At 39.1% G+C, this 15,358-nt stretch overlaps 1 protein-coding gene across 1 annotated transcript in view; it reads right to left on the bottom strand.

Moving 5' to 3' along the window:
• The window catches only part of SYT9 (synaptotagmin 9), a 60,793-nt gene that overhangs the window by 20,867 nt on the left and 24,568 nt on the right, over positions 1–15,358 (bottom strand). Inside the window, exons 2-3 of the mRNA XM_041423265.1 lie at positions 9,416–9,767; positions 6,862–7,408 (exon numbers count right to left, since the gene is read on the bottom strand). Coding sequence (XP_041279199.1) covers positions 6,862–7,408; positions 9,416–9,767 — 899 coding nt within the window. The remainder of the gene's footprint in view (positions 1–6,861; positions 7,409–9,415; positions 9,768–15,358) is intronic.

Below are 15,358 nucleotides of genomic sequence, written 5' to 3' on the forward strand. Positions count from 1 at the left end.
AGTTTAGAAAGCAGCATTCTAATTAGATAAGGAATTTGGAGTTATTTCCATTTTGAAGCAGAATACCCATCACTTGACTCGAAACAATTTGCTTTCAAAATATTTTAAAATATAGTCATAGAAGGGCATTCCAAATGAGAAATCAAAAGATCTTATTTTGAAATTTCAGTTTTCTCAAAATACTAACTTTGAAATACCTTTTCTTTTCTATTAAATTTTTAACTGGAATGATGTCATTTCTACTACACAGGGTTTGTTTTTATTATTTTATTATTTTGGCTGCTTCAGCTTCTTTTGTTTGGTTGATTTTTTTTGTATGTAAGGGTTTTTTTTTGTAGAGAAATATCCATCCTGAGAAAGCTCCCTTGGAAATTCTGATGGCCATGCTCCTGGGCTCTGTAAACTTCACATGGTGCATACACATGGACACAACTCTCTGAATTATTATTTCCTTAAACTGGTCCCAAACCCCCAGTAAATGGTAGCTGAAGCCTCAGTGATATTACAGGATCCATCCTGTTTCTGCCCATGCCTGTGGAATTACAAGGCTGTTGGGAAACCCCTTGCAGGAAAAAATCTTCACTCTTTTTAGAGCCAAGCTTGCAGTGCTTGTACCACTGAAAAAAATTCCTTACTGTACAAGGCATTTGACTTTTTTTTTTACTCCTGACCCTTCCCAAGTTTTGTTGGTTAATATTCTCACCATTACCCAGTTGCTCCAGCAGAATTAGGCATATGCTGCCTTTAACTTTCTGAAAACCTGTGAATATTTTATCTCCACTCTGTGTGATTGTACATAATCGTGTCTGTCCTTTGTTTAGCCATGCTGAGTGCTGGTCCCTAATAATTTAAATGTATGGCATTCCTGACAAATCTTCTCCTACAAAGTAATTATTACAATCATTAAATTTATAAAGAAAAAGCCACCGAAAGACAAAAGGAAAAGGCCAGTTTTGAAAATGAATGCATATAAATAGTAGTTAAAAAGGTATTTAAAAAGAAAAACACTGGCTGCAGCTGTTCTCTACTCTACCCTGAGTACTATACCTGTTGTGCTGATACTGAAGCCTAATTAATTTCTATTTCCTCCTTACACTGGTGACCCTTAGGAACTGGAAGGATTAAAGATCTATGACTTTCCAGCATCTTTTGTCTATGAAATGATTCATTACACATGCACTTTCATTTTTTTTTTTCTGTACAGTTGATTAAGAACAGACAGAAAAAATCACGCAACAAAGGGTGACTCAGGAGAAGATGAATATCCACTGATCTGCCTCTCAAAGGCAATTATACTTTCTGGTTTTGGTGGTTTTTTGAGTACTTCTGGTTTTGATTGTGGTTTTTTGGTTTGGTTTTTTTTTTTTAAATAAAAAAAATCATTAAACAAGGTGAATCTTATCCCTTGTGTTTACTGCCTTAAAATAGCCATGAAATAGTTTTTGTTGCTGCTAAGCTTTTGCCATGATTTTAAACAGGGAAGATTCATGGGTTTGCAAATCTGTCTCTTCTAAAGAGACTTGCATTTGCAAATCCATTAAGTAGGTACATCTCCACAACCATAACTGGTTGTTTCCCTGATACCAAAGCCTAAAGAAATAGAACACCAGGTTAACAGAGGATAGGTTTTCTGTATCAAAAAAAAAAAAAAAAAATTAAAAAGTCAACTTTTGTTTCTCTTTTACTGACACAAAAAAATGTAGATATGGCACTTGACATTGACGGGCTGGATTTGAACTCATAAACACAGATTTGGTTTGTTTCTGTCCCTCCTCGAATTCAAAAGTTTTGTTAGCCACTGTAAACATTTTAAAGGCTTTTCTGAGCTCTTGCTCACTGCCGTCACTTCTCCAAACCCTGCAAGTTGCCAGAACAGGGATTTCAGAAACACTAGCTAAAACATCTTGACAAGCTAAACAGTTTTTAGAACTGGAGTAGGTGGACTTAGCTGACTTCCTGCCAGCTCCAGAGTCTGCACACTGTCGAGGGAGATAAGCAGAGCAAGCGAAGTGGATTAAGGCTGGTGCCAGAAATCTGCAGATCCTGGACCTGCTCTCATCTCTGCCATTAGCAGCACCCTGTCCTGAGCAAGCCCTGTCCTTGTTGGCCAAGCCTGTTCCTCTGTAGGTGAGCTAGGGGCAGGATTTACCTGTTTTTCTCAAAGAATGATTATTTTCCTCGATTTTTGAGGATTTAAGCCCTCAGCGTTATGACCTGCACCTATTCAAGTGCATTTGGCAGATGCTGAACTGCTCACAGCTCTTAGCAGGAATGGACCTGAGCAATGCAGCCTTTGAGGAAGACTTTTTCACTTCAGATTTCAGTATTTTATGCTTTTATTATGCTTTCCATGAACAACTGACTGAAAAATTTAGCCTCTTTTCATCTCTCTTCCACACATGCTGTAGTTGGCATTAACATCTCTAAAACAGGGAACTTGAAACTTCCTTCTGGTGATGTTATGATTCCAGTTGCATCTCAGTTATACAACATAAATGCCTAAAAATACAAATTCTCAAATCTTTCTTGCTTGGGCAAACTCAAGAACAGCAGCAGTGAACAATTAGCATATTTAGAATGTAGAATTTCAAATATTTATAGACACCCTAATTCTCTCCTTGCCAAAACACTTAACATGCATTTCAACATGCATCTTAAATGAATTTTTTTTTCAATATGCTTTTATTTCCTGAATCTGTGCAAAAGGAATTCAGCATTATCTGATATGCTGTTGTATTTTTGACCCAGACCCTAACAGAGCTTGAAGATTCTTACAAACAGATTAAATCAATTTCTTGGCTTTGAAATTTCTGGTTATTTCTGGATGTCAAAGTGAACGACTTGATATACAGCTCATGTCTCTTCATAGCTTTGAACTATCCACAACTCTCTTTGGGGTTTTAGTAAACACATTCCTTAAAGTCTGTGGCATGCTACTTCTCAAATTCTATCTGTACTACCCAGGGTCTTGTTTCTGCTCTCTCTTAGATTCAGAAATATTTCCCTATATTTCCATTTCTATTTGCACTTTGATCTGCTGGGGTTTTTTGACATAAGAGAAAGCTGCCAATAGGCTTTTAGGAATAGGATTTTTTTCAAAAAGTGTATATATGAACTTAAACAATCAGAAAAAGGAGCAGTTTTTGTTCCATGCCTATATATTAAACATAACTATATTTGACAACTGAAAAGACAGCATCAGTGGCAGAAGCTATTACACTACTACACTCTAAGACCAAAGCCACGATTTTACCTGCTAAAATGACTTCCTTACTCCACTAATCCCCCTCATCTAAGTTGAGAAAACTCCTCAAGAAAGTTTACCTGCTTATCAAGTGCTGAGCACTCTGAGAATCCCAAGAGCCAGGAGGAACCAGAGCTGTATTTCCAGCTGGCTCTCCGTGCCCTGCATTGGCTAGTGATGTTTAACAAGCAACTTTTGACAGAGGATTTTCCTTTCTAGAGGCACAGCAAGTTATGAAAGAGGACACTTGGCACCTTCTGAAAGAGAAGGTTCTTCCTTTATCTGAAATGGACCATCTGACACCTTCCTGCTTCATATCTGACACCTTCTTCTTTCATGGCTTTCCATTTTATCTTGTGACAAAGCCATGTGTTTTCCCTTGATCCCACTTGAGTTTGAAGATGGCAACCAAGGAAATATCAGCCACTTGTTTTTTCTCTTCAAACATGCCATCAGTTCATGAACAAATCCAACCAAAAACCCCACCCCAAACCCTGACCATGTTTTAGATGCTACTAAACAAAACATGGTAACAAGAGAAACCCAAGCTAAAAATAAAAAGTATCCTGTTTTCTTGATAAACCATCTATTAGTGTAATCTGATTAGTAGATATTAAAAAAAAAAAAAAAATAAAGCAAAAAAAAGCGCTTATCTCTAGTTCATTTCATGCTCATGCTAAAGTTGATCCACTTAATTATTTCTACCATTATACAGCCCACTGCTGCTTTTTTCCTGCTTGGAAAAAAGTGTCAAGTGTTACAGGAGAGAGATTTTATGCTCAGAGGGCCTTGGATTAGAAGAACAGTCATTTTGATATTGATGATTCGTCTTTGGCACCAGACTGCTTTTAAGCATGTAAAAAATTTTTCTGCTGACCTGTGTCTGTGTTATGAAATAATTTCAAACACTGGGATGGTAACAGATGTTATAGTCCAAAGAATAAAAACTGCTGGTTTAGGATAAAAAAAAAAATCTTCCAGTGTTATTAGAAAACAGAAGAAAGCACATGGCATAATAGGTCAGTTTAATGGCATTGTTTGCAGCAAAGCTGACATTTCAGGCATAATCTGCTGTGCTCACTTGAAGTAGGACATTTTGCTGGGCAGAGGAGCATTTGATACATTCTTTTATATTGCTGTGTCAAATTGGATTAGAACATAATAAAATGGAGAATGTAAAATAAAGGCCTTTGGGCTCACTGGTTAGGCAGTGTAATAAGATGCACAAGGAATTAAAATGAATTGTGCTCTTTAGAAGTATGACAAACCTGTCATGTGCAGTTTCTGTGGAGTTTCCCTTTTTCTCATTCATTTCCTAGGAATATCCTTCCTGTGTGCACTTTCTGCTGACCTACATAAAGTGAATTCCCTTCGGTGACTTTGCCCAGCATTTTTCTGTTCTCTTAATTATTATTTGAAACAAGACGACGTTTGAATATGAATTATTGAAAACCTGTTACAGTTGATACAGTTTTGGTTTCCAACCATAAACTTCCCAATGGGGCTGAAAACTTCACCAAAATTTCTTTCTGAGTTTCACTAAAGCTGCCTGCTGGCCTGGAGAGCAGCCACAGGAGGATTCACTGCAGCAGCCTCACCGAGTAGCCCTGGATGAGGATCCAGCTTCTGCTGTCAGCCTGAGAGATATCTCAGCTCCACAGACAAGAAAATGGGCTGAAACTTGGTTTCTTAAATGATGCATGGAGTATTTCTCATAACCCCATGGAACGAATTCTAACCTTTGAAATTTCGGAAATGTTAATTGGTAAGCCGGGTACTCCACACTTTCATTTATCTGCTACTCTTATCTCAGAACTCACATTACCCAAAATTGGATGTGTCTCCTATGCACCATGAGTCACTTGCTTTGGAAAGGCCTCTGTTAGCTGGAAAGCCAGTGACAAGTCTAGATGGCAGGTCGTGTGTTCTGTTTGGATAAACAGGGTTACACTTCATGGGAGAATTGGTATCAGGAGGAATTAATAAATGACTCATGTTGCAGTCCTGAATTTCATTTCAGATATTACAGAAAATCTGAATACAAACGATATGCTGCATTACTTTTGAAATTTGGAAGAAGTGATTCAAAAGAAAATACCAGAGCCAATCTTCTACCTCAGTTAAAGCAGGGAAAATGACCTGTTCATATCAAAGCAGCCCCAGTGTGCATGCACACTCAGCTTTCAGTTGACTGTGAAAAATGAAGTTGATCTTTGGACACTTAATGCTGTATGAAGGCAGCCTTTCACTTGCAATGACTGTCATCTGCTCTGTCACATCCTTACTTTTCCCTTGCAGCTGAAAAGCAGCAACTTCTCCTACAAAAGCCAGGTTTATCCTCCCTGACACAAAGTGTCCAAGCCTCTGCCTGTACCCCAAGTGAGCAACTGCTTGTGCAGCTGTTGCACTTCCATCCTCATGTGGGACAGGATTGTGCAGAGAATTCACCTTAAAACTAGGAAAATATCCTTTTTCATAAAGAATTTTCCAAGAAAAACAAGAATATTTAATCAATTTGGTCTGTAATATGGGCGTGTTAGCAGACCACAGAGGTATAAGGTGAGGGTCTGAATTCAGGCAAGTTATTTCTCTCAGAACATCCTTTACGTTTCAATGACTTCTTATTCTCAGCTAAGCAGATGTTTCAGTGCTTTCCTGAACCGAGGTCTAGCAAACTTACCCTTTGATCTTCCTGCTAATGATGTCTGGTTTATTTGACTCTAAAATGTGCACTCCACCGGAGTGTGGTTTGACACAGCAAATGAAATGTTTCCTGACACTTGGCACTGGTGCCTTCACCCCTGTGGATTTCTGCACTGTATCATTCTTACTGAAGGTCTGTCCTCCCGAGGATGCGTGGGATTCATCTCTAATGGCATTACAAGGAGTTTGGCTCCTGCTCTGAGTAGAAAGCTCCTTCTTTTTTGGAAGCAATTTCCATTATTTTATACCTAATCACTGTTTGGATTCCTGCATAGAACTCGATAGCAGAGACTTTGGGATAACTGAAATGCAGACTTCTAAAATACATTCCCCATTTCCCTGGGAACACATCGATGCCAAACAAAGAGTTAAACCAATTCAGTGTGTTAAACCATTCACTGCTTTCATGGAACAGCATTGTATGAACTCTGTTTGGCTGGATTGTAGCTCTGGGGTTTTCTGACTTTATGAGAATAAAGTCTTCAGTCTTTTGAAGAACTGAAGATTGCTGCATAAGAAATGTTGAATCTGCAGTTCTGGCTGATTAGTGTGCTGTAAGTTACATAAAAAATCATGCAAAACAGGAAGATAGGCAAAATAAGAAAAGTAATATTTCCTTAAGTAAATTTCAGATTAAGTGAGATTAAAACATTCTCCAACACTTCTGCCCTATCAGCAGGGCAGTGACTAAGCCCACTGTCTCCTACATAAAACATTTTTTAATATATTCAAAGAACAAGAAATAAGGATTGAAAATGTACTGTCAATTTCCCTGGATTAAGGTCAAAGCTTGAGAAAGAGAGAGAATAGAGTATTTTCCTTTACAAATTCAACAGACAATTTCAGTTTTAATCAGATTAGGGAAATGAAGTCAGAAACAAATAAAATTCGAAAAGAAGAATTATAATACTTACATTGGTGACATATTCAATATCCTTCCAAATATTACATTCCCTGGGAAAATCTGCCAAATCTAAAAAATTATCCACTACCACTTGGCCAATCAAGTCGTGCCTGGAGAATCTGTCAAAGTCATACACAGAGAAATGGAGTTTCCTTGTGTTGAGATCATTGTAGGGGACAGTAAATAAAAAAACTTCATCAAATACTGGATTTAGGGTCTTTCTGTGCACTTTAGTCTGGTGTTTTGTTTTCCTGTCGGGGAGCAGATATATCTTCACATAGGGATCTGAAGTTCCAGAGAAGTCCTTTGCCGGCAGGTTGACGGCCTTGTGAATCTTCACTATCAGCTGCTCTAGATCACAGTCATACTTGAGGATGAAGTTGAGTTTTCCACAGGCCTTGCTGTTACTCCTCCGGCCGTCGTCCGTGTCCAGCGATCTCTGCTTGTACAGCTCTGGCTTGATGCGGCCGATGCCCGTCAGCTGCTCCTGCTTCTGCACCTGCTGGATGTTGAAGTCAGGGTTGGACAGGTTGAGCTGTCTCCGGAGTGAGTTGTGCCTTAAAGCCAAAAAGAAAGAATTGAAACAGGCGGTGCACACACGCTGAAGATCCCGCTCGCGTTCGGCGTTTCCGTAACGTACGACGGGGTCGGGTTTTTAACAAAGGGATCAACCCTGACACCCGGCGTTTGTGAGAGCTGACCTTCAGCACCAGACTGCTACTGCCACATCAGTGTCTGTTCCCATGTCTCAGTCTGGGCTGAAATGGTTTGCTGATCACCCCAAAAACTGTTTTCCTTTTTCTCTCACACCTGCTGTAATGAACTCTGTCATACTTAGGCTGAAAAGCTCCTTTACTTTCATTAGCTGAGGATAAGAATGTTGCTTTCAGCTTTGGTCCAGTGAAATTTAATAATTCACACTTACTGTGACTGAAATTTCTCCTTCATGGACAGTAACAAAAATCAAATTTGCAATCCCTGTTGAGGTAGGGAGATGTGAAAGTGAAAGCTGAATTAGGTAAAAGCTTAATCTTCCATGAGTTCCATTTTATTGTCCTATTCATATGCAGCAATCACTTAGTGTATTGAAGCACCAGGAGCTCAGGTTGAACACAGAAAGAGCATGTGGAAAATGCCAGCACAGGATTAATCCGAAGCTATCTATATTGAATGCAATCAGCAAGAGTTCCTCTGCTATAATTGTTCATTCATTCCTGGTAAATATCTGTTTACCCATGCTTAAAGTAGAAACAGCTTCTTATGTGCTATCCTAATTTTTTTTTCTCTTGTTGCATAATAAATACATAATCTTGTGGCTCTACATTAGTCATTTCAAGGATAAAATATTATCATGTCACCAAAGAAAAAAAAATTCAACCCTTAAGTGCCTCATGGCAGTGAGAGGCACAGAATATCCTGTGCAGGAATAAAAAGAAGAGGCTAGCGAAGAGCCACTGGACTAGTGCTGTACCTTCTCCAGCTGAAGTGCGTCTGCTTTTACTCAGATATTTACTGGCTCTTCACATGCTGGTCCTAATTCTTGCTGTATGAAACATAATCCTTTTTTCATCTGCCCCTGCACACTCAGCCTCCCCCTTTCCTCTTCCCTCGTGTACTGGTTTTCCAGTTCCCCTGAAGACTTCACGGGCTCTTCTTCAGTCATTCTTCCCCCCACAGTCATGATTGTGGCTAAAATCTACGATTTTTTTAATCCTATTTCTAAGTCTTGCAAGAGTTTCATTAGCTTGCCCTACTTTTCCTCTTTGGAAAAATCTTTGAGGACATATTACTGAGTGTTCAGCATCAGTGCTAAGTGCAAATGAATATGCTTTACAAGCTAAATCTAGACTCTCCTGGTGCTTTTGAGGGATGCAGGACTCTGTTATCCAGGTCCTGAGGGAAAAGCACCAATGAGACAGTAGTTGCGATGTCTCAGGATTTTAGCTTTTATATTTTTAATATATTTGTAGTCCTGCAATTCTTTAGTGTATAACTCTAAACCCTATATAAAGTGTTAGTTGCTGTTCTCCCAGTTTGGTGAGGCAGAACAATTCCTCTCCAGGCCTGGCAATCAAGGACACCTCACTGCCTCAGGCCTCAAGAGATGGAAACAAAAGTTGGGGGCAGCAAACTTGGGGTAAATGCCTTCAGCACCTGAAGCTGTAGTTAGAAGATTAACCCCCAATATGCAAATGGACCAAGCTCATAAAAGTATGAAAACCTGTGACCTGTCGTCCATTTCGGGTACAGTCCCTGGGTGGGCTTTGTCTGCCCAAAATGTACCTGAAGGTCCCTCAATAAATATAACTGTTTTTTATTCCCTTAATTTTGTCTAGCCTCCATTTTTAGGTAGTCCCAACAAAGCATCAGTTGCAAGAAGAGTGGAATAGGATTGTGATCCTGTCACTTCGACCTACAAGGTTTGTGCACCTCAGTGAACAACTTCTATATATATATATATATATATGGCAACATGGCAAGAAAATGATACCTTTTTTTAGATCAGTGTGCCATGCTTTTTGGGCTGTATTCACGAATAACAGAGACAAATCGGAGCTACTGACCGGGCAGACGAGGTGGGCTCAGTGGTCTGGCGCTGCATCCGCACATTGGGCACGCAATTCTCCTTGGCTCCCGCCTGGGTGTCCAGCGGGAGGTCCGGGGAGGTGTGGCTGATCTTCATGGAGGCCTCGGGGTAGGCGGCGGGCTGCCCCAGGTACTCCTCGCTGTAGTCGCGCTCATTGGCGTCCGCGTCCGCGTAGTGCAGCGGCTCCTGCTTGCCGTCCTTGTTCCCGAAGGGCAAACCCCGCTCCCGCCACGGGATCCAGCACAGCTTCCAGGACACGAACAGGGACACGCCGAACAGAGCCAGGCCACAGGCTGTGACAACCAGGGACAGCAGGCTTATGGAGATATCTGCAAAGGAGAGAAGCGCATCCGTGTCACGCCTCGGCGCTCCGTGGAGCTCAGTGTCTCCAGAGCGCCAGCACAGCGCCCAACACCTCTGGACTGCAAATTAAATTCTGGCCCCTGCAACGGTCATAAAATTATTAACAGTTCTAATTTCTTTCCCCCAAAGGAGAAAATAAGTTTGGAATTCAGTATAAGACGTGAACCTAGCTTACAATTTCCCTCCAAAATCTGGGTAGGATGAAAGGTCGTTCTAAATCTGAAAAGGGTGGTTCACTTGCTCACTCAGCTTCCTGTTGATGAAAAAGCTGTGCCTGCAGTACATTTTATTTTTTTGGATTTTTTTTCTTTTTAGGTAGTGCAGTTTTCTACACCTGTTTTACCAGTTCTTACCAGCTTCTCTTCCAGAGCCTGTATTAGGCTTAAACACCATGAAAATATGCACACAACCACCTCCGTGATATGAATTTTTTAAGTATTGCACTGCTGTATCTTGGTTTATTATTTTAATTCCATTCCATCTAATTTTAGACTCATTCCTATATTTGCAAATTATTTTTGACTATCAATGAATGGCTTGTTCTTTGTAATTTAATTACAATACCAGTATCTCTTCAAAACTGAGGTTTTACTGGGTTTTGTAACTCCAAAAGCTCTTTCTTTTCTTTTTCCAAACTTCTGGTATAAAAGCAATGTGGAGATGAGTTTTCTGTTGTTTTTCCCCACGTTTCCAGCATTATCCTACTCCATCAACAGAAATAAGTTAGGGGGAGTGGGTTTTGCTCTGTTTTGCTTTAAGTTGCAGGTTGGGAAAATGACTCAGTGGAACAGCTGTTTTTGTGGTTACAATGTTTTTGAAATGAATCTCTCTGTGGATTACACAATACATCATGCCTTGAACACAATTAGTGAGGATTCTATTTTACTGCCTTCAATTATAAACACAAGCTGATCAAAGCAATTTTTCACACTGTGTGTAGGTTCAGAGTGTCAGGCTGCATCTCTCTAAGCAAACAGCTAGCCTGAATTCTCAAAGGATGGCAGAAGGTTGAAATGTACTGCTTCTACTAAGACAATTATTTAAAAATGACAATTCAGATGAAACAGCCCCGGTCCATTCCAAAATAAAAATAACATTTTTTTTAAAAAGTGGAAAAGTCAATACCTTCTGCCCCTGCTGTGAGTCTCATTCTCACCAGCCAGACAGATTAAATTTCCACAGTGGGGGGAGTGACACTGCAATCCATTTCACACAGGAGCTGTCCAGTTTATTTTGCATGCTGCAAACCAATTTCAAACAATTTTAGCCAGCACGGCCCTTTCTGTCCTTCTCCAAGTCATATCAAGACAAAGCTCATTAACAGTGGGGACAGCACAGCAGCTGCTTGGAATTACAGCAAAGAGTTTTTCAGAGCTAAAATTAATTAAAGAATTCTTCCCATGCATAAAAGTGAATTTGGGAGAGAGTGGAATGGTAGTTCTTGATAATTTTTGAATATTTATTGGTAAACAAATCTGGCAGTGGAGGCACGCACAACCTCTTTTTGATTAAAAAGCTGAGGATCAAGGATGCTGAAGTGAAAGAAGGCATTTAGAATAAAGTAATTTGTCTTGGATTCCCTGGAGAAGAAGCAAGAAATACATGAGAGGTCTGCAAAAAGGCCATTTATTTCAAAGAACTGATTCAAGTAAATGACCCAGCATTGAAAGAAATGAGAAATTTGGAGTTATCAGAAGCAGCCAGAACATTACAAGGTGACAACAGAAGACTGCCCAATGATAAGGGTGTGTGAATACAAAGGTGAGGAACAATTTGAAAAGCAGACCAGCAGTCCCCTACCCTACCTTGAAGATGACTTTAGCAGAGGAAGTTTTCTAGAGAACAGACACTGTGAGAAGAAACACATGAGGGCAATATGAACTGTTTTTTGTTTGGAGAGTCTGGGGGGCTTATAACATCTATAACACCATCAACTCACAGCTTGCTTGATGAAAAGCTGGGCAGTAAACAGTGCAGGTCACAGCAGGAGAGGGGAGTGTTTATCCGTTATCTTGGTTTCACTTCTTCCTGACTCCTTTGTGGCAGAAAGAAGTTTTTGTATGAAATTTTTGTTCTGTGGGTGGAAAAGAGACCATCACGTAGCCGTCTTACTTCTGTGGAAGACAGTAGACTAAAGGGTAGTGCTCTAAGCTTTTCCCTTTCATCAGACAGTAATTTTCACATCCTGTGTGCCTGGCAGGCAATTTTCAACAACAGTGCAGATCCATGGTGAAATCTGAGGTGAGCAAAGTCCCATGTGAAGAGATTTTTGGCTGCATCCCTGAGCTGCTTTTCTATTAGCCACTTGTACTGTTACATACTGTATTTTCTGTATAATTTTTACTCCATCTTTCCAGATGTCTCAGTTTTTCTAAGCCTGTTTATTTGCATTCTCCTGTGGTAGCAGTACTCATCTGATGCCAGTGATTTCCTCTGCTTTGTAATGAGAGCAGGGTAAGTCTTTACTACTTTGTCCTCACAGAAATGAGATCCGCAGCACAGAAAGTGCTCCTCAGAAATCCAGCTGCTTCTAAATTCCCTCTGTGAATGCCATGGCACCAGCCAAGCATATTGATATGAATCCAAGTCAAAATGTCATAGTTCTACCTTTGTCAACATGGCTGCACTAAGAGCTGAGCTCCCAAATTCCAGCACGTCAGAATACTTGGAATATAGCACCTTGATTATAGCATGTTGCTGCTGGGCAATGTGTTCCCCACTAGCAAAGGAGGCTTTTGGATAGACAGAAAACAAGAGGACAGACCTTTAGACCCAGATGAAACATTCTTGAGATTTGATAGCTTAATTCTTCTCTTAATTAATTCTCTTAATTCTTTGTCTATTGAGACTGTGACTTCATTGTTAGAGGACTCGGGAGGCACTGCCACTATTTCCATGCATTTCCAACAACCAGGAATTCAGCTATGGTTTCCAGAAGAACACAGGCTCTCTAAATATCTTGTTCATGGCATTGTCTCACAGATATTCTGGTGCAATAATCAATTTTTGACCAGGTTTCCATGTTTCAATGCCTTTTATTCTACTGCCTTCAACATCATTTATCTACTATGCTTATCAGCATAATTTTTCTGCTTTTTTCTTGTTGTTGTTTTTGTTTGGTTGGTTTTAGTTTTTTTTTGGTTGCAATCACAAGGTTAAAAATGATGTGGACATAGCAAGCGAAATGGAGTTTTCTACCTGTGGATCACACCATCGTTGTTACCACAGATTGGAAAGATGAACAGGGCATTTCTGTCTGTGACAGATTTTATTACAGTCAGTGAGATAAAAAAAAACCCTCAGCCCTTTTATCAAAAAGACTCAGTTTGGTCACTGCTGAATGCTGAACCTTTACATTTTTTTACTTACATTTTAATGTAGATCTTTTACACAGAAAATAGAAACATGTCAAGAGATTGTATGATAGGAATATAAATTCTCTTTTTAAAGAGAATCACAGAACCATTGGGGAAGGGACCCTTCAGTTCATTTGGTTCAACACTCTGCCCAAGCAAGGTCACCTTGCACAGAATATGCCCAGATGAAATTTCTCCAGAGATGGAGACATCCCCAGCCACTGTGGGCAACCCATTCCAATGTCTGAGAGACACCAAGTAGGTTCATAGCACAATCTCACTTTGGCAGGGATGAAATACTGAGTGGGTAATATTTTTTAGATCACAATAACCGAAATTTCAGTAACGTTGTAAGACATAGCTGCACTATGTAGATTATCTAGTAAAAAAGGAAATAAAATTATGTTTCTATTTATATTTCAAAGGTTTTTAGTATATATCCACTGAACATAAACTTTTATATTGACTCTGAATAAAATCATTTGTTGTTCTAGAAGAATTTGAATTGTCTTGAACTTTTACATGCATGGTGCATGAGTGCTATTCAGTATGGGAGGCTGTAAGACCAAAGATAAATGTGTAGTGACTCCGTTCAAATACTGACAGTACCACACTGCAAGCCTGTGACTTGTTTTTTCTGGAATGAATGGTTGTGCTTTACCATCTAAAACTCTGATGCTGAAAAATCTCACCAAAAAATCAGACAAGCAAAATACAGAAATGTGGTGGCTTTGTTTTTCATATGTGAAACAAGGATTGAAGTGTTTTTTTTCCTTCTTGTATTTATTAAGTTACCATTTGGATTGCTAAATTTTATACAAAATAAAATATCTAAATTAGCCAACAATGGGAAAGGTCAATTGCTAATGCAGATCAATTTATGTGTCTAGACATGCAATTGGAGTTGCGGAATCAAAAAAGCACAAATTACAATGTTTGGATTTGTCTGACTCTAAAAGATTCAAATAAGAGCCAACATAAGATAAATAAAAAACAACTGAACTGGCAATTTTGTCATCATCCAGGCACAGAGAGGACATTTAATCAAAGGAACTGCTGATCAATAATGTAATTATTTAGACAATTAAGTTGTTGGTTGACTGGATGTGACAGGTGTTCCACCAAATGAACTCCTTTCCCAACAAACTGGCTGTAATTTGCTTGAACTTGAGGCTGAATGAGTTTTACTAGAAATCCTAACTGGGAGAGTTCTTTACACATTCTTATCAAAGTACAACAAACTTTCTTTTCTCTGCTGATTTACTCTCCTGTTTTTATTAAAATGACTATTCCATTATTCCAGAAGTATTTTAATATACAGTTGATCTGCTGGGTGAAGTTTGGCTAGCAAGTGGTAAAACAAATCTTAGCAATTCAAAATCTTGCAATACAGGTATTTTTAGTCCAAAAGAAGCTTCCCCTATTTATACCCAACAAGTTGCAAAAAGCATTCAAATAAAATAACAAATTTCTTTCTGAATAATCATATTACTAAAATATAGGATATATTGGGACAGATCAATCTTTGCAAATATGATTCTGTCTAAATTAAGTGGAAATTTCAAATTTGTCATCTCCTGAGGGGAAAAAAATTCCTCTTTTCATTACTTTTTTGTTGTTTGGTGGGAGGTTTTAAGGAATATGTTTAGAAGTCTGGTTTCTTGAAAAACAATGAAAACATCAGTGCCTATTTCTGAAATCCTAGCTGTGCTTTTGACAATCTAATTTATTTTTCTTTTTGTGCAAATATATCCATGGAGGGTTAGTAGCCATCATTCAGCTCAGTAGCTGTACTGCAGGAGCAACTGGAACTGGTTTTTTAAAACCTAAAAACCTAAACTCCTAAGTTTTTAAACCTAAAACCCTAAGTTTTCCAGAGAAGTGTTAAATCAAGTATCTGAAGCAGTTTTAACCTGGTCTTGCACTGTAGTTTCCTCTGTGCTCCACAAGTTTTCCTTAATTAACATAACTGGCACTTGTTCAGGATGGAAGGTGTCCCCTGGCACAGGCTCCTGGGACAGAGGAATAATTCTCAGCTAATGTATTCTTCTCTGAAATGCTGTTAATTATCCTTAATACCATGTTTAGAAACTTTCAGTGCAATTCTTTAAAGGAAGGCAGCTGAAAACCAAGGGAATGAAGCTCAAATTATATTCATTTTATAACACATACATGCTCTAACTGTGTCTGACCGTGACATT

Source organism: Onychostruthus taczanowskii, unplaced genomic scaffold, assembly GCF_017590055.1.
Source record: "Onychostruthus taczanowskii isolate IOZ18803 unplaced genomic scaffold, ASM1759005v1 scaffold76, whole genome shotgun sequence".
Classification (NCBI taxonomy): domain Eukaryota; kingdom Metazoa; phylum Chordata; class Aves; order Passeriformes; family Passeridae; genus Onychostruthus; species Onychostruthus taczanowskii.